Source organism: Grus americana, chromosome 8 (genome assembly GCF_028858705.1).
Source record: "Grus americana isolate bGruAme1 chromosome 8, bGruAme1.mat, whole genome shotgun sequence".
Lineage (NCBI taxonomy): Eukaryota > Metazoa > Chordata > Aves > Gruiformes > Gruidae > Grus > Grus americana.
The window spans coordinates 32,908,431-32,928,631 of NC_072859.1; the positions used below are offsets into that span (position 1 = coordinate 32,908,431).

The window sequence follows — 20,201 nt, forward strand, 5'->3', positions numbered from 1 at the left end:
TCTGTTTGCCAGCAAAGAACAGAAGCAAAAATGAAGTGCTTTTCTATGCTCTAACTTCTGGTAGGGGTAAGAAACAGCTACTTTTTGTGCTAGTAAGAGTGTTTTCTTAATGGGCAAAACCAACTCAAAAGTGAAAGTTTGGTTTAGTGTGTAATATGTTGTTGTTTGTTTGTTTTACAGAAGTGAAGATGCAGTCAATCAGATGGCTGTTACTCCTTTCCCATTACCTTCCAGCTCCCACTCTTCTATTGAGGTAGGGTTTATGGGTTGTTTTTTTAATTAAGGATTGCTAAATTAGATAGATTAATCATAATTAGCAGTACATTATAAATTTGAACACCTTGTCTAATTAAACCCTGAATCATAAAATGCATTGGGTAGGAACTTGACCTAATAGGCATATTTTCCCCTGTCTCCTTTATTGATCTCATCGTTACTGAAAGGGCTGGCATGGCATTAACGACAGGTATTAAACAGATTATTGCTGCACAGGAGGAAGAAAAGTCTCCAAATGAAAACCTTGCCATCTCCTATCCTGCACCTTTTTCAGCTGGTTAGAGTAGTCACAGTGAGGATCTTTACCTGGAACACGGATATCCTCCTACGGAACAGAAACGAGTGTTTTTCAGGGGAAAGCCCTCCACCCTCTAAGTTCCTTTTCCCCCCGAGTACTGTCTTATCAGCATATCTAAAAATGAAGAAGGGATCACCAGCAACTAGCTCCAGTAATAGAGGTCACTGTGTACATGGTTTACATGGTTGGCATTCCAAGAGCCCCTCTAGACTAACTGAGACCCTGGTCCACCACTTTGTCCCGTGCCCCAGCATCAAGCTCTCTCCTTCCTGCTCGTTTCCTCCCTGTCAGAGCAGACGAGGGCTGTTTAAGCAGCGAGCTCTAGTGCACAGCGTTGTAACACACAATCTTCCAATTCAAAAACTTTCTTAGTCTGGTGATGTTACCCATGTTTTCCTTTGTTATAGTTGCTGTCTCAGCCCCAGTGCAGACTGTTCGCTCTCTTGTGCACCATGAATCCCTGCAGTGTCACCACACTGTTATCATTTTGACATCTTGATATGGTGTAACTAAATTTTCTAGATAAAGTACATGGTTAGCCTTGCTGTTGCTTTTTAATTCTATTTCTATTTGAGCTAATAAAGCAAAAGATGTTTTATAATTCAATTGGGGTTTGATCTTGCCTTGAATTGATAAATTCATGTGCGTTGAACTCCTGGTATTTCAATAAGCATTACTGTGATCCCAGAGCACGGGTCCACGCTAGGTAACGCTGGATGAATCTCCTGTTTGCATGCTTGCTATTGCTTTCCAGATCATATTACCACTGATGGCTACTTCCATACAGGCGTAGTGCTGTACAGTGCAGGAGCTGCTCGGTTTTTGTTTGGATCTGAGTCGTTTTTGGACGGTGCTTTGGCTTTTTGTTCTCTCCTCCATAAAAGCAGCATGCCCCAGGTGCAGCTGGTGGATTGCACGTTACAATTTACAGAGCCCACGTTCATTTTACTTTTGTTGACTCTTTAATACCTGTATTTGTTTAATATCTGTGTCTTCAGGATGAAGCACGAAGCTTTGTTTAGGCACAGTCTGTGCTGTGGTCAAATGACTGTAATTAGACTCTACCAGCATGTGGAAACCAAAGCGCTCAGCATCATGTGTGATGTTTGCCCTTAGAGGTAGATGCTTGTGGGTTGAGTTTCATGCATTAGTGGCAAGCTTTTACTATTTACATTATGTCTGTTTTATAAGTAAATGCAGATTTTTACTTGTAGCTAGTATCTTTTTATTATTATAAAATAAATGTAACCAAAAGATAGTGTTGTTGTATAGAAATTTACATTGCTGTCCTTTGTCAGTGGTTGCTGTCTTTAAATAAAGCAAAACAAAACTGACTGTGCATCATATCTTGAAATTATATTTTCAAATATCTTTGAAATACCAAATAAATATTTAACATTGTGTGTTACATACACTGTACCTGAAACTTGTCAGATGCCATTCAGTAGCCTGGCTAGTGTAACAGAATATCAGGGTGCCATAGTTAGCATGTACTGTTGTGTTAATTTTCTTCATCTTATCCCTTTATCTTCATTAAGGTATTTTAATATGGATAGTGATAAACAGCAAATATGCCTTAAACCAGGGTCCTGCATCATTGCATGGAGTTGCAGGGCAGGATAAGGCTATGTTGTGGTGTAATACTGTGCCACCAGAAGCAAAATATATTAAATATTAATTACTGTAAAATATCTGTTTTAAAAAAGTTTCATTTATCGGAAAGCCACTAAATGAGATTATTTCGTTGCAGTACTGAACAGAGTGAGCCCCTGTACGAATGCAGAGGTACTTCACATGCTCCAGTGTCTGTCGAGACATTTGCATAATTCTCATTGTGCACTTAAATGTAAAATGTCTAATGAAAATTCTGAAATAACTTTGGTTGTAGGACTGAAGATCTTGAAATTTGATTCGTTGCACATAGTCTATTTTGCTTTGCAAGAGAGAACAACTCCAAATGTGGATCAAAGGCTTAAGTGTAATAAAACTATTTTAAAATAAAGGTAATCAAAATAATAGATAAAAAATCTTTTCAGATTCAGCACCTGATTGGTTTAAAAAAAGGAAGGAGAATTAACATGTTAAACTTTACAAGTAATGGAATTAGTGATACTCTAACCTTTAAATTCTAACTTAATGTTTTCTCTGAAAAGATGCCATTTCCTATCTATCTTAAGTTTAATTGTTGGTGTGGAAAAGAAATAATTCTTCTTGCAGGCATATGCTTCTTAAATATGTGCTACCTATTATCTAGAGAAAATACCAGAAAATCCTGATCAGACAAGCTTTTCTACTTAGTATAGTGCTATTTTACGCTTCAAGGGCCATTTTTGTTGGGAATCCTATATGGAAAGAGAAAAACTTCATGCAGGAGAAAGTTCTGGAGCACATGTTGGTGAAAATACTTAGGTCTTTTGGGCCATTACCTTCATCTGCTGGTTCTCCAGTAGTTGTCACTGAATGTCATTTGCAGTATTCTCACAGTAACGTGCAGAAGTACCTGAATCCTGTGGCTTTGTTTGCAGTTGAAGTTGAGGATTGTGCTCCAGTGCTGGCTTAAGCCTGCTGGGCTTGGTGGCCACGTGCTCTAACCAGAAGAGCTTCAGCTTTAGGTTCCTCCAGGGTGGAGCACTCAGTTCTGCTTTTACCAACCTGTTCAGACTGTATGAAGGAAATTGGGTTTCCTTTCATGCCCTGAGCATGCGTGAGGCTCTCCGTCCCGACAGAAGTCTGGAGAAGGCCTCTTAATACAAACTCAACGTTTTCACAGTTGATAGGAATTAGTCTGGCCTTGGAAGCTGACCAAGCACCTAAGTGCTAGTATTGGACTATCTTGTGGTACTTTGGGTTGGCCAAGTGGAGACCAAGGTCTGTCTTTCAAAACTTGTATCGCTTATTTGTCTCCTGACATTAGGATGCGTTAATTGTGGATTTTTTTTACTTTTTCATGCTGCTACTTGTTTAGAAAAACAAAAGAAAAGGTAAAATCGCCTGATTTTTTTTCTTTAGCTATTATGGGGGATCATAGCTCTGTTTAAAAAGTGTTATCATTCCTTTCTGCCAGGATTATGGTGGCACTGAACCTGCAAGCAGTGAAGAAGATCCGAGTTTGGAAGTTGTCATGAAAAGCTTGACTGATGAGGAATCCAACAAAGCTGTAAGTGACTTAAAGTGATATTTAATGATGATTAGAGCTTAGAAAATGGAGGCTCATTGGCTTAATTAGTTTTCTCTCTGCCTTTGTGTTGGAGTATTACAGCACACGTTTGTCAAATAATATGCAGTACGTGTAAGAGCAGAATCAAGCTCTTAGCTTTACAGTCATAGACTGTTTTAATGAACTAAGTACTCAGTATAATTTGTTAAAATCTTGAGATAAGAGTTTTTATGTAGCATTTTGGCCCTCTCGAGTTCTTTCCCAGTGAGAGGATTGAGTTTCCACTCTTGCCATCCATGTGTGACAAACTTCAGAAAAAAAACGTGGTCTGTAAATCATATTCTTATTTATATTCATAGCTTCATAAATTCTAAGGCCAAAATGTCTATTATCATAATATAGTCTTGCCTCCTGAATAACATAGCTATAGAGTTACTCTCAGTAATTTCTACATGAAGCCCATAACTTCTGGTTTAATGTGGTACTGTCAGTGTGCACTGTAATAAATACTGAACTTCTCATTGGTACAGATGGAGTTTTTTGTTGTTTAATATGTCGGGATTGTGCTTTATCAGAAATCTGAAAGTCCTTCAGGGTGTAGCTCTAATCTCTTTTTTTGGACTATATGTTAAAAGTTTAATGGAAAACTACTAACCATGCTGAAGAGTGACTAACTTGAGGTACATAAAATTTGCTGAGACAGTCTTTTTGTCCAACAGCCTACTCCTTTTTCAGGGAGCACGTCAGCTGAGGCTTGCAGTCTGTGCACAGTTTGTGTGTGCTGTCCTCAGCTAAGGAAACCTGACGTTTCTGGGTATTTTTTTCTTAGATGTCTTCTTCCTGCTCCATCGTGTCTTTTGCAAAGAACGTCCTGGTTTTTAAAAAATATGAATTGAATATGCATAATGTTCTAGAGCTAGTAAGTATTTAATTAATGAGTCTATGAACTCCAAGAGTTGGGAAGTGTTATGTGCTGTTCAAGCATCAGAATTAACCACCCATGTTATATGGATTGGTTGTGTTCCTAATGGATTACAAAAACGTTGGATTATTTGTATTTGGTAGCCTTGTGCAGAATCCTCCTTTGATGCGCTGGAATATAAATGAATCAGAGTTTTATTGTATGTATATACAGGTGTAATTCACCTGGTTTTTTGCTGTTCTTGCTCAATGTGGCAAGAAGCTTTTGAGGGATTACAAGGTAATATGAAGAATTGCTCAAAGACTGAAGTGGATAAAAATATATAAAACGTACTGTACAAAAATGAACTCTTGGTGTAGGCTATTGTGCTGTGCAGCTTTTTGAAAGATATTAGAGGAAGTGCAAATTTAATGGAAAAAAAAAATAATTTGCAGCAATCCAACATAGGTGTCGAGGGAAGATGCTGCTGGAACAACAGGGAACCCAGAATATATTGGCAACTTCTTTTCAAACTTGAAGCAAGAAAGAAGGGAACTGTGGAGCCAAAGGGTAGAAGTTACAGTATTTTAGACTGAAAGGTAAAAAAAAAAAAAAAAAGAAAAAGAAAAAGTCTTGGCGTAAGAGTTGTCTGGAACAGGGCAATGGCAGAAAGGTAAGAGAAGACAAAGGCATGGATTTGTTGAGATTCTCTAGGTGAGGAGAACATCAGTATAGTACTTAGTTTTTCTTTCCCACTTCCATACTGAGTTATCTCATCTTTCCACTTAAATTGTTCATGTACAGCAACTGGCTGCTACAATTTACTTTTCATCTTTGGAATTCAAAATGCTTTATCCAGCAGGCCAGTATTATTATCCCCACTGCGGCACAGAGGGGAAGTGACCTGCCCGGGTCACTGGTGAGACCAGGAGGCAGTGAGCGTGTCACTCCTCTGGCTGCTGCGTAGCCCTGCCTTGGTTCAAGGGATATTTGCTTAGAGGTGACTCACTGATTTTTCCATTAGATTAATAGATACTGAAAAGTTAAGGGCAAGGAGGTGGGTTTAGAAAAGTATTTGAATGCCTATAGATCCAACTGCTCATTCCATAATGCCTCCAGTTGGGCCAACCCTTGGGTTAGAGGCATAAATGGATGAAAAATAGCGGCAAAAGCCAGTTTCATAAAGTCAGAGTTTTCTTTCAATTGGGATTTTAAAACTACGTGGCAAATATTTCTAAGCGTATCTTATTTTTGTAGATACTGATGGTTGTGATCAGTCCCTTCTGAGCAGAAGGAAATGAGTTTGTAGTCATATTGACATTAAGATTTCACACTGCAGCACAGCACAAGACAGCTCGTTATTTTGAAGAAAAGAGATTTCTCTGCAGTCTTTTAGTGACTATTGAGGCAAAAGAAAACAGTGCCTTGTTTTTTCATAGCACAACAGTTGCTACTAGAGCCTAATGCTACTTCACCATTGTTACTGAATTTCTCAGCCCTATGTCAGGAGAAATCAGGAACCTAAAAGTCAACAAGTAAGATCAAGTTCACTGAGTAAATAAAAAGTATGTGCTTATCAGCAGAGATCTTCCACAAGTATGTACAGCTCAAAGCACGGGCAGGATCAGGATGTCTCACCAAGTGACAGCTGTAATAAAAAATTCACCTCATCCTCTGTTCATTTGTTGCTGAGAAGTTTGTCGGTGTCTCCCAAGATACTTTTTGTTGTCACTTCATCACTTTAAAAAAGTATAAAGTTATATAATGGACATCATTGTAGACTTGGATGATGGGAGGGGGGGAAAGAAAACTTTATTTCTGAACTGGAGCCAATGGAAGTGTTAGGCAAAGTCTGCATGCTTATTAGCTGAGGTTTGAGGTGGCCTGGTAGAAAGTCGTGCTTTGCTGAGGACTCTAGCTATCTTGCTTCCTATAAGGTGTCATTGGAAAAGAATTGATATATAGGACCTTGAGGTGTTCTCGAAACTTCTAACTTTACAAAGGTGAAAATGGCTTGAGCAGTCACTGTGTGTGCTCTGAAGCATCTTGCATCATTGGTGTCCTGGCAGAGTTTGTACGGAATTCAGTGTCCTCGACTGGGATAATTAAACTGATGCTTGGTATGTGAGAATGGATTCATTTTCCTTAAAAGATTTGAACTTGGAACAATAATCTGTCTTTACCACAAACAGAAACCATGTCCTTGAAACTTTGGCGAAGAGGAGGGGCTTTGTAAAAACACCTTTGGGTGCATTTGAGGGAATTGAAATAGATTAAACCAGTCGGGTCACAGGCTTATGATGAATGCTGAGTGCACAATTCAGTGCATGAGGGGCTGGAAATCTTTTTATTTTGTTCAGGTGCCTCCAGCATAGTCTGAGTTAAATGGAGAAGATTACAGAGATTTAAAGGTGATGCTTGGTGCTTACTTGATGTGCAAGACGAGGTTTCAGATTTTAGTCACATATCAGAATGAAAAAGGGAAGTATGAAATGATTTTTCATTGCTCATTAGAAGAGTCTCATAAAATGACAAAGCAGTCTTCCCATTTCTCCCTTGACACCTCTGATAATACAATGAGATCACCACTTTATCTTTTTTCTTCTTATCCATTTGGCTAAGAGTTACAGTTGTATAGTTACAACAAGCTTAGAAAAAAATACACGGGAAAAAAGTGTCTGTGGGGCTTGGCATGATTTACCATAATAAAACTCCAGGAAACAAGGCCAGTATTTTCAAGCTTGGTTACCTAAAATTTGATTTACGTAATGCTTTTTAAATGTATGAATTGTCATCTTAGTTAGAAATTCTTTTGAGATGCAGAATATCTCTGTTGTCTTTTGAAGTTGGTACTCAGCTTTTCTGAAAACTGGGCTGTTTATCAGGTTTTTTTAACATGGGGTAAGATAATTAACTAATACTGTGATCAAAGTGGCCCAAGCTTGGCTAAGAGCTAACAAGGGGAGGACACTGTAACTGTCTGGAAGCAGCTGTAGAAATAGGAAAAAGAAAATATTTTTTAGTGTACTGCAAGGATATGGAAACAAATGAGGATACAACTGGAGCCTGTGAGTGCAGTGCCATTGTTTGAGATATTTATAATGAGGCTGGATGATGCATTTTAAGCGGTTCCTTTACTTAAGTGCTGGCAGCATACTCAGTGCTGCTGAGGGCTACCAAAAAGGGAAGGGGGAAGGAGAGAGCGGATGACTTTGAACCCCTTCCTCCTGTAGGCACCAAAGGGTCTTACAGCTCCCTGTGTGCTAGAGGCTCGGCACACGGGTACCCGCGCGTTTTCACGCAGAGGGGAATTGCTGTCCCGCTCGCCCCAGAGCACGCACTCCCTTCTTTAGAGCTTCATATCACTCAGGAACAATATAGACCACACATGATAGTCTGCTCCCAAAAAATCCCTTCCTTACATTGCATGCCTTCAAAACCGTTGGGTGTGGTTTCAATAATTCTTGATATTCCCTGTATTCATACTAACTTTTCCTCTTTCAAGTTCTGGGCTTCAGCTTTGTGTTGTGCTACGAATGTACTTACACAAAGAAATATCACTGTGTTTGCCTAGAACCGTCACTTTGAGTTTTGGAGAATATTTTATTTAAGCTAATGAGACGTTTTCAATACACCTTGCTTTTTTTTTTGACTTTTTAGGATGTGAAATGTAAAGCTGACAAACCAGGGGTGGCAGATCAGCAGGAAACAGAGGAGCAGCTCCCAGAAAATGTATGTGTGTGTATGTTAACCAATAAGGGGGGCGGTTCTGGGGCTTGATCTAGTTGAAGATTGAGTGGGAAGGAGTTAACCGGGGAGACATTAAAATCCTTTTCTTGGTGGAAACTTAAAAAATTACTTGCTTCTCTTTAAGTATGTGGAAATAGTCACACGGGCTAATGTCAAGGATGTACTTTGCTGTTTAAAAATAAAAAAAATCCAAACAACAACATCCAAATGCACAACAACATCCCTGCATTATTTGGTGTGAGAGGCACAAATGAGAAAGGTAAAGTCCTGTCCCTACTTCCTTCATGAGCGTTTCTGGAAGCACAGTTATCCAGTCATCCTGATTTTCCACTTATTTATGAAGAGAATGTTTTCAGTTCATCTGTGCTTATTGCTTGTTTCCCTACTGTTGACTCAGTGGATTTAGTAAGGTACAATAATCAACAACTAATGATTATGTCCCCATAACATGCCTTTCTGTGATCGATAACTGATCTCTTTTTCTTCTGCTTTGCTTTTAGGTCCTCAACCAGATCAAACAATCCAAATCTTCCACAAAAGTATCAGTCAATTTACAGGAGATACCCCTGGTGCCAGCCCCTACTTATCTTTCTCCAGAGGCAGAAGTCACTAGCCGTAGTATGAACCAGTTATTTTTTCCACTACTGTGGTGTATATTTAGTACACTAACCCAGGATGGATATTCTTCTTCTTTTTTTTCCAGTTAACTTTTGCCAAAATTTTTTTTGTTTGAAAATCTAATAACCTATTTTAAGTTATTTTATGAAGTGTATTTTTCTCTCCTTTTACAATTTTTGAGAGCTTGAAGGTGTCTTTGCTCATTTTTTCTTGACTCTTACATACAAAGGCATCATTCCCCTTTTTAATTAAAACAGAAGGAAAGGCAATCGGGGACATTCTGCCCATTCCATGGTCCTGGAACATGGCCTCACCTGTCCTGAATGGAGTACACCTTGCCATTGTGATCTGAATTGATTGGGTTATAACTGAATTAGATGTCCTCCCAGACATTTACTCTGGACATTCACTCCCAGAACTCTAGAGTCATTCTGATTTGGAGACTTCAGAAGTGACTCAGACTACTCTTCTAGTTCGATTTAGTTTGGTAACGGTGAAGAGCAAAACACAAGAGCTTAATTAGTTGCTCTTGTACGATTCCTTTGATGGGTGTTGTTTTCTCATTGAATACTGTGACTTATTTCTTTACCTTTTCATGTTCTTAGGCGTCTTTCCACCCTCATTGCCTGTGGATCCAGCAACGTGTCCTATAGTTCCGGGGCAGGAGATGACTATAGAGATATCTAAGGGTCGGTCAGGCCTAGGACTCAGCATCGTTGGGGGGAAAGACACTCCACTGGTGAGTTTCTGTTAAACTCATATTTACTGTCTCTGTTAAAGAATAGGAGACAAAGAAAGAAAACATAGAAACTAATGATGCCATTAATCTGTAATTGCTCTAATGAATTGTTGAGTACAGGGAGGAGAAACCAGCAACTACAGTCTCCAATAACAAATTGATAATTTTGCCTTTTATCAGATCCGTTGTTTTCTGTTCCTGTTTAAATTGAAAGATTTGTGTTTCAGTAGTGCTTTCTGCTATGGTCAGAGTTTACAAATACGTCTCCTTTTTTAACCATTGTGAATCAAGAGTTTCGAGCAGGTAAGTTACCAGAATGGTTGGACTAGAAATTAATGTCACAGAAGTAGAGCTACTTCAGCTAGGTTAACACCTCTGTCCTGAGAGCATAAATGCTTAGTAGTTGTTTAAACAAACTGTGATTTATCTCCCTGGCAGCAAAAGCCCTTGCTGAACAGTGGTAAACCAAAGGTAATCTCTTATTGCTTTCTGTGTCTTTTTGCTTAATCTTGCTCTCAGCTATGCTGTTTTTAAAAAAATGATCTTCAGCTAAATTAAAATGTATCAGTGCAAGTGCAAACTCAGCAAGCTAGTTATGCTAAACCCTTCCCTGCCTCTGCTGTTGCTGTGTCCACTCCACTTTCCATTTAAGTGATGCTATGTTACAGTATAACAGAATGGCAGTTTGGTTTTTTTAAATGTCAAATTCAGTTCTTTCGGTCCACAAATCTGTTGCAGAGGTGTCTTTACTGGGTTCTTCTGAATCCCCTGCCACAGAGACACAAGGCAATAGAGCTGCTCTGTGACGTGCAGTTGTTCCCAAAAATATCATGGTGGTGCATCATTAAGCAATGAAGTGCTGTGAGTGTCAGCAGCTACAGGCAGTTGCAATGTAGTAAGCCTGTTCCAGACCAGGAAAAAAGAAGGAAAAAAACCCCAAGGAAGTTGAAAGGACAAAAGAAAGTTTTGTTCTGCAAAATAAGGCTGTATCTTTTACAGTATTAAAGCTGAAATTGGAAAAGGTTCAGCTTTTGGCCCCATTTATGCAAGTTTCTGATTTTGTAGGGTTTGGATGAATTGCTCTGTTTTGCATGGAGATAGGTCTGAGTTATGCTGAAGGCTCAAACCTATATGGTTTTCACTCTGTCTAGCCACATGCGGTTTTCTACCCAGTCCCTTTCTTGTCAAGCTCCTCAGTGTTGAGTAAATTCAAATAAGAAGTTCAGCATTAGACATCTCTCTGCTTTTTCATTTAACAGGAATTTGGAAATAATACATGGCACTGTCAGACGCAATCTGGTACATGTCTTTCATGAGATTTTAATACAAATAAATGAAAATTATAAATATCTGTTTTACAGAACATATGAGAAAAATGCAAAGGATTTTATTCTTTGAGTAAATGGTTTTGGTGAAGTATTATACTTTCATTAGTTTATTCATTAAAGTGTCCTCCTAGGAATTTATTTTAAAAGATCTATGCACGTGATTGAGTATTTGAAGTTCATGAAGGGAGGGAGCTCTGACTTCCCACGTTTCTGATCCCTGCATTACAGTACCTACAAAAAGGACTCCCTCTTTCTTTTCCTATTTCTGAACCTGCTCATTCAGTAGCAAGCCATGTTGTTTCATAGGAAACAAGTCGCTTTTGTGAGACCACAGTCTAATCTGATCCCTTTCCATGTGCCGAGACCCTCTCCAGGATTTTCCATAACTTGCTTATCCAAAACGGTGTGTGCAAACCCTTCTCTTCAGAGCAGGTACTCAGGGTTGGGTCTTTAGCTGGTGAGATGGTCATAGCTCTAACTACTTTGTACTTCTGATCTCCCCCAAATTATTTTGATGCCTTCCCTTTTTTGCTGTGAAGTCAGAAAACCTTCTGTTAAAGAGTTGAACTGAAGCTCACATAATATAATGAGGAGTAAAAGAAAATATTACCCAACTCTGTAGGAAAGTTTCTGTCTTTGAGTTTCGTGGACTAGAGAGGAAATGTAACAAAATAGGTACATGGAGCTGAGTGACGTATCTTATCTTGCTCTCTGTCATTTGTTTTTAACTCAGTTATATAGGTGGACATCTTTTGTATTTTTAAAAAAGGCAAAATAAATTTACTTACGGCTTTACTGCTTATGTATGTGTGATGCTTACGTGCCGTAGAAGTTCATCGGTTCCGAAGGTCTCATTGTGCGGCAGAAATTGCGTATCCAAGACCCTCTGTTTTCTGCAGCACAGAGAAATTAAAATGAAGCTATAATAGGCTTCGGCAGTTTGGATTTGGTTTTTTAGCTGTTTTTGAAATGGGAATTACCAGATCAAAGTCAGAAAGAATGGGAGTAGCACTGACTGTAGCCTTCCTCTGCAGGTATGACACAGGGATGCTGTCTTTTGTACTCTGGTAGTTCAGCTGGCGTGCACAGACGATAGAGATGAGTTGCCCTGACAGGACCACGGAAATATGCTCCATCGGGGATGGGAAAGGCATGGCAGAATAGAGTGAATCTGTGGGACCAATGTCTGTGTGCTGCACAGCTCCAGAGACTTTTTAATTTACTGTTTTGTCCTCTGAGAAAGCAAGACATGAACACCCGTTTCTTCCTCCTTTTTCCACTGGGGTATCTTTATTTCGTACCTGCGCAGGTGTGTAAGTGCCTACGAAACGATGAAGGATATGAACCCCAGTTCCTAGGATCTCAGAAGTAATTTATCAGCACGGGTGATACAGAGAGGCTGCTCCTCAGTAGAACTTGTCAAATCTGAGGTGGCTATGGCAAGAGTGTAAGGGCCTCATCTACGTGGTATTAAAACGCACTTGATCTAAAAATGCTTAACTGAGTGCTGGTAGGCAACACTGATGCACAGCAGAATATTTTGGATCTTTCTTAAACGCATGATGTGCAGTCCCAGCTTTTGGAATAATAAATCTGGCAGACTGCTAAAGGGACACACTGCTTCAAAATGAAATATAGAGTGTAACTTTCAAGTCATAACCTTAGGAATCTCATCAGAAATCACCAAGTAGAGACTTGAAAAATACAGCCTGTGAGCAGGGAGGTTAATTTGTTCAGGAGGTTGGAAAGTGATGTCTTAACCTCTGTGAAATGTTTTTTGTTGAGAAGATGACCATCCCATTAAACTCGCAAAACCTTTCAAGTTGCATGTATTATAAGCACGGGCTGTGGCTCTGTGCTTGGGGGAGCAGGAGAGCATCAGCTGGAAAGACGTGCTTGTAGAAATGGTACGAGGAAGGAAGGACTGTCCTTGAGAGTTGCCTTCATGTTGTTGATCTTTAGACTACTCTAGCCCTTAAGCACTCCTATTTCATTTTATTCTAAGAGTTGTTTTTTATTTTTATTTTTTTCTTCACTGCCTTTCATTTCACTTTCCCCTGTACCCCTGAGAGAACACAACACATGGCCTCTGCTTTAAAGCAATTAAACTGCAGAGTGGAGCTGGCTGAAGTACAGGGCTTTCAATTTGTGAGAAGATTTTTGTTGTTGTTGTTGTAGTCCAATCAAACTTGTAAAAGTAACCTCAGAGTGAGAATTAAAAAACAAAAAACCAACACAAAAAAAGTGTTTTCAGAAACATCCCAAAATGAGGTTTAAGGCTCTATTTCTGCTCCCCAGGACACCGTCATCCCCCTGGTTGCTGAATGGCATATAAATGCTTGTCAGCTCCACCACTAACAGCAGCCATAAACCTGACAGGGGTGTCATTGTCACTCGGCAGCTGCCGGTGCTCCCAGGGCGCCTGAACCGCTCTGGCTGCGGGACGCCCGGGATTCATGAACGCAGCGGACCTGTTTGGGCAACGCCTGCGGTGCAGCTCTGAGCGCCACGGGTGCTGCAAACCCCGACGCGCTGGGCAGGACGCTCGCGCTTGGGCTGGCAGCTCTGAGCCTGGACGAGCCGTGACTCTTGGTGAGACGGGGAGTGCAGCTTTCAGACTTGGGCGTTGAGGGCGGCAAGCCAGCGTTGGCATGGCCGGCCGGCCCGAGGCTGTGCAGGCTGGGACCATGCGGGTACGGATAACTGGCCCTGCAGGATACAGGACTGGCAGCACCGGATAGTCCAGTTGTTCACTATAAATTTAGGAAACATTCATCAGTTATTCTCCTTTTGAGTCGCTGCATTCTGATTAAGTTGGTTCAAGGCAAATAATTTAGTTTCAAGTAATGGGCTTTTTCCTCTAAAAACTGTTTTGTCAGAAAGTTTCTATGAGGTTTTCTTCTTAAATCGTCTTGAGTACAGGGCATCAAGGAATTAATTTAAAAAAGCTGTCCTGGTACTCCTCCAGATGGCATGTGGGGTTAAATTATCAGAACCCAATTATCATCCCAGAGCGGGTGAATGCTGCAATGTCTTGTCCAGTTAGCGACTTGCAATGAGCCATTTTCTATAAAACAGGACTGTCAATTCACAGGGATTTTATTCTTGGCAGTACACGCAAAAAGCATTGCTCTAAGATACAAACATTTTCCTAGTAGGTGGGCGCACTGTTTTGCTTCCAGCTGAATACTTTAGTAATGGTTGAGTTGATTACTCGTAGTTATTGACTCTGTATTTGCTGCCTGGGCGATTAAGACGCTCAGACGTGCCAGAGGGGATTCAGCGGTTTCGAGGCCGGTGGAGGCTGGTACAGGGATGTTCCCTCCAGGCAGAGTTAGAAAACCCTGGGAGGGGAGGAGAGCGAAGAGGCTCAGCTGGGGCTTGAAATCACAGTTAAGTACTGAAGAGGCACCTATGACATAAAAGAAAAAAAGATTGCAGGAGCGGTAACCCAGAGGCTCTTTGGAGGTAGAGTAGCTAGGAGGCAGTCATTATCTGAACCTTACACGGAAAGGAAGAAAAGAAGCATATTTTATCTTGTGTCTTTTTTATTGAAAATGACAACAAACCTCATATGCAGAATTTTTATACTGGGTTGTCTACTTTAAATTTGGTAAATAATTTATTTTTTTTTTTACTTTTGCTTTCAGCTGACTTTAATAAAAAGCATTTTTAAGGCAATTAACAAACTTTAAGGTATTCCATCTGTCAAATAAAGTGATCCACAAAGCCAGGGAACTGGAACACTTTAGCAATGCTCCAAAAAGTAACAGAATACGCCTGCTCTCAGCTAACATTAGTTGGTGTGAGAGTTGGTAACGCCAGAGCTGGAGAGGAAAAAGCTTTTCTAATCACCTCGGTTAGCCCAGAAGGCTTTCTGGCTCGCGGCGGAGCAGGGGGAGCTTCGTGATGGTGGGGATGCAGTTTGACAGAAGAATATTTAGATTCATTCTGTCAGTCCAGGTGAGTCATACCTTGCATAAACCCCATCTGTTAAGGAAGGGCAAGGGAATAATCAAGAAAACTGTGACTTTAAATTGCAGCTGTTCAAGACCCGATGTTTGCCCCTGGAGCTGTGAGGGCTAATTACCCTGCTAGGATCTCCACGCTGCCAAGAGCAGGCTGTTACTAATACCAAAGCCAAGTCTGATATCTCTGTTTTGTGCCGTGCTGCAGTCAGCAGTGGGGACCTGCCTAAACGTGAGGACTGATGTGACTTCTGCGCTCCTAAACAAACAGGTTCTCCCTTGGTTGAGCTTCCTTCCTTCCCTCCCACCTCATATTTAGCAAAGCAAAAATATCAAGCAAAAATAACTTCATCAGCTACAGACAGCCGAGATCTGAGCGACTTTGTAGACAGTCATCAAGTACAGCTAAAGCCGAAACTCTTTTAGTGGAATATGCTTACCTTGTAGCTACAAATGAAAAGCAAGATATTGGCCTCAGGAGGGTTTCAGCAATATATTGGCTATAGATACTGTTCCTGTTGAGTATATCGCACAATTAATGGAACAATAGAATGAAAAATGGTAATAGAAGTCCTAAGTTTTTAATTGTGGCTTGGGTATTGTAGAGGAAAAGTTTGTGGTTGGGAGGGAAAGAAATGCAATCACTTCTTAACCATCACCCACATTTATAAAACAGAAGGCAATTTAATGACAGAGTGGTAAATGCAGTTAACTTGAAATTGTGAGGAATTGCTTTGACTCTTGGTTGGATAATGTTAAAATGAAGTTGGTGAATTCATCATAATTCCAAAAGGACATTAGCTTACAACAGCATGAAAAAACCACACTGCTTTGTACATGAGTTATCACAAATGGGAATTAGAGTAGTAAGTTTTGCAAATCATGTATTTGATAGATCTTTGGCAAGGGTTTAGCTGACTGCACGGCTAGCTCGCGTAGCAGTGTCTTGCTTGAAGAAGTTGGTGTCTTCCAGGAGTGTAAATCAACCATAAAATTTAAGCTAACAATTTACAAAAGCAGTAGGACATGTCAGGATGGACTTCGGGAGTATCTTGCTTGCTGGTAGCTGTAACCACTGGCTTCTGGCTTCCTGTCTCTCTTGCATTTGGGATCTCATGCATTCTTTATAACCTGCGTTATGCACTGTACACTGTAAATTTTCATTTTTTTTTATTTTAATAAAATAATGAGAGTGAGAGAGTTAACATTTTAATATGTAGTTCTGTGTTTTATTATTCCCTCTAAAATGAGCATGTATACTTTTTGAAAAACTTTGGTTTGCTTTGGCATGTGATTCATAGAAACATAGCTCTTTCTATCATTCTGACTTAAGTCATATATTTTTACACTAAACATCTTATTACCTTAGTTTTATTATTTCAGAATCAAAGGAGAGCTTGCAAATGTCTATGACTGCAGACCGAAGGAATGTTAATGAATAGTGCTATTGAATTTTCAGGTTTTAGCTTTTCTGATCTTAAAGAATATAACTGTAAGCAAAAATATTATGCAAGCTGAATAAAATTTAAATAAATAAGGACCAGATGTAACTATAGGGGCCTATAAAATGTAATACAAATATTATCCACTTCCTTAAAATAAATCTGTATTTTAGTATGAAAAATTATATTCATATTGATGTTGTGGATTAATCTTTTTTTTATGAAAGTTGGCAAGTGAACACCATCTCTTGCAAGGGCTTGTTCTTAAATGGGAAACAGACCTTTTGTTTTGACCCTGAGTAGAGAAGTTTTTCAGTATCATGCAATGTAAAGCATTTTTACATTAACACGGTAATACATTTTTACATTATATAGCCTGTTTTATTACAGTAGTGTTTGGCTTAGGATTTTGGGGGCCTGTTAATGGTTTGTGAATGCTAGCAATTGCGAAATATGTGAGTGTTAGAAGGAGGTACATGCAGCACGATGCATTAGATAAACCCCGTTAAGAAGTCAAGTGATTTGCTTGGAGTTGACCTTCAGCTTTTGTTGCCGAACCGTTATCTTTTAGATTACATTTAGATCTGCGAATGGAAGATCATAGATCATAACTGTTGTAATTTCCTCTGCCTACAAGTAACCAGCAGCTGGATTTATTTTAACTACTGAGAGGTTCTTATATGGGGCTAATTCTTCAGCGAAACACGCTGTGCAACTAGTTGGTTTCTACTTTATCTGTGAACCAGCCTGTAAAAATGAAATGACAATTTTACTGCTCTGGACAAAGTATTATAAAAGTTGAAAAGGAAATAACTAATGATATTTTACTTGCCCTGGGAAAGAGATAAGTCTGTAGTCCTGCAGTCAGCAAAAAAACCCACCTTGTAGCTTTATTATTTTTAATAAATGCTAATTTAGTATAACATTTGTAGCTATCTAGGAAACTTGTTGGAAATTTGTAATATTAGCTTAGGAAAACACAACTTGTCAACTGAATCATAAAACATCTTTTCCTGCATGTTGTTTTATATGTCGTGTACTTTTTTGCTTCCTCAGAAAAGTACTCTAATCCATGCAGAAAGCTTCATTTCTTACACCAGATACATAATCATGGTTAGTGGTAAGATTCATTCACCCTAACTGCAGACCAAACTGAGATACAGGCATGTAAAATTCATGTAATTCCAACAGTTGCCCTGCCTGCTTTCCAGCACAGCCCAGCCATGTGGGTTCCCAAAAATCTGGTGTCTGTGCTTTAGCCTGGACGTTCAGCATCGTTGCCCGTGTGTGCTCAGAAGTGCCTGTTCTGGGGGACAGGTACCTTTTCCCCATATAATGCTCCCTTGGTCCGCAACAAATGGCTGGTGATGCTCTGGTGGTAGAGAGCCTTGTAGCTAGAGGGCAGAACTATGGATCTGGTTTCTTCTCTCAGGACTGTTTTGGGGATTTTTCTGTCTAATGATTACCACCTTAAAATGCACATCTTGGAAAACACGGTCTGAGGTTTTCAAACAACTCCTTTCTGACCGAATACCTTACCCAGTGTCATTCTGTGCTGATGATTATTGCAGTTTTCAACGTGTAGTGGTTCACCTTACTTCTGCGAAGTGCCTTTGATCCTATCAAAATAATGGCGGGGTCTCACAGACTGAAATAGAACAGCAAAGATGGACTGTTGGTTCAACAGGGCTGAGTCCTGGGTCCTGCACGTGGGTCACAACAACCCCAGGCACCGCTACGGGCTTGGGGAGGAGTGGCTGGAAAGCTGTCCTGCAGAAAAGGACCTGGTGGTGTTGGTCAACAGCTGGCTGAATATGAGCCAGCAGTGTGCCCAGGTGGCCAAGAAGGCCAACAGCATCCTGGCTGGTATCAGAAACGATGTGGCCAGCAGGACCAGAGCAGTGACCGTCCCCTTGTACTCGGCACTGGTGAGGCTGCACCTCGAGTTCTGTGTTCAGTTTTGGGCCCCTCGCTACAAGAAGGACATTGAGGTGCTGGAGCGTGTCCAGAGAAGGGCAACAAAGTGGTGAAGGGTCTGGAGAACAAGTCTGATGAGGAGCGGCTGAGGGAACTGGAGTTGTTGAGCCTGGAGAAGAGGAGGCTGAGGGGAGACCGGATCGCTCTCTATAACTCGCTGAAAGGAGGTTGTAGCCATGTGGGGGTCGGTCTCTTCTCCCAAGTAACAAGTGATAGAACAAGAGGAAATGGCCTCAAGTTGCGCCAAAGGAGGTTTAGATTGGGTATTAGGAAAAATTTCTTCACTGAGAGGGTTGTCAATTCTTGGAACAGGCTGCCCAGGGAAGTGGTGGAGTCCCCATCCCTGGAGGTATTTAAAAGCCATGGAGATGTGGTGCCTGGGGACATGGTTTGGTGGTGGGCTTGGCAGTGCTGGGTTAACAGTTGGACTTGATGATCTTAATGTTCTTTTCCAACATAAATGATTCTATAATTCTCTAAAAACAAAGTTAATGTTAGCTCAGTTAAAGAAATAGCTTGCTGTGAATTATCTGCAGTAGATAAGGACTATTCAGTACTATGCAAGAAGTCTCTTCACCAGAGTTCAGACCTTTTTCCTTGTCAAATCCAGCCAACACCAGGTATGTGGGGATTTCTCTGCTCCGGTTCTTTTGAAATCTCCCCTCCTGCATACTGATCCACCTTTTATCACATGATAGAACTTCATCAAAATATCCACGGCACTTAATGTTTGAGCCTCCTTCATGTCTTGTGTCCTTTTACTCCCTCGCCCTCTAATCCCAGCATTTGCAAGTAACAGCCTGGGTCTGATTTTCAGTGGCAAGGGGCACCTGCATTGAAAGCTGCTGCTTGTCCTTCTGAAGAACAGCTGCATAGAAGAAAAGAAACACTAGAGAGGCTGGCTCAGAAGCTATAAACTTACAGAAAATGTGTGAGCAGTCCAAGCCTAAAGCCAGGCAGCTTGTGAGACTTTTTCACCACTGTTTATGGTCCTGTAGGCTTTTAAGGTTCGCTTGGTCAGTGATTTTCCTGAATAGGAAGCTGACTTTACCACCTTTCTCCCAAAGGCTCAATCAAGACGGTGCTATGCGGTCACTGCCTGGGGCCTCTGCCGTACCCGTTCTTGACATTTAAGATACAAAGATTAAGCTGTCATTCTTCCGAATTTAATTCTTAACGTTAGCATTTCTATTTGTGCTCTCTGCTGATGGGTGAGTTTGATATTCTTCCCCTACCGGGTCTCTGGAGTTATAAATCAAGCAGAAAAAATATCCACAGCTTGGGGGGGTAATTGAGGTCTGATTCCCCGAGAGGTCAGGGCTATCTCCCTCCCTTGGATAGAAGGCAATGCAATGTAGATCACACTGTGCACGTTTTACAAGTTGTATTTTCCATAAGTGGATTCTCAGATTGGGTGCTAATTTCTGCAAGGTTGTCTTGCCCTTGCTGTTCAGTAGTCGTTTACTCTGCGCCAACATTGTTCATCAAGGTGTTGACCATAAACTCCATGAACTCTTCTACTTGTCTGCCATTGCCTTTTCTTCCACAGCCAAAACCTCTTGTAGAGTCAGTATGAGCACTGTCACTTGTGTGCCTTCCCTTTGCTCAAGAAGACTGTGCAACGACTGTGGTATTCCGCTGGTAAAGCGAGAGTGAGGGGTGTAGCTGTCCCACAGTTCGAATCTGAACCTTACAAATCACCGTCTAATATACTGCGTGGCAGGTTTGGTAAGCATTACTGCTTGTT

General features: G+C 40.6%; 1 protein-coding gene across 11 annotated transcripts in view; it reads left to right on the forward strand.

Annotated features, from left to right (window-relative positions):
* Nucleotides 1-20,201, forward strand: part of PATJ (PATJ crumbs cell polarity complex component) — a 155,219-nt gene that overhangs the window by 110,049 nt on the left and 24,969 nt on the right. For all 11 annotated transcript variants that reach the window (XR_008578058.1, XM_054833741.1, XM_054833739.1 and 8 more), the window contains exons 30-34: nt 181-253; nt 3,639-3,731; nt 8,293-8,364; nt 8,883-9,000; nt 9,606-9,739. Coding sequence is in view for 10 of the 11 variants with exons in the window: in XM_054833741.1 (XP_054689716.1) it covers nt 181-253; nt 3,639-3,731; nt 8,293-8,364; nt 8,883-9,000; nt 9,606-9,739 (490 nt within the window). In the remaining variant the exon portion in view is untranslated. The remainder of the gene's footprint in view (nt 1-180; nt 254-3,638; nt 3,732-8,292; nt 8,365-8,882; nt 9,001-9,605; nt 9,740-20,201) is intronic.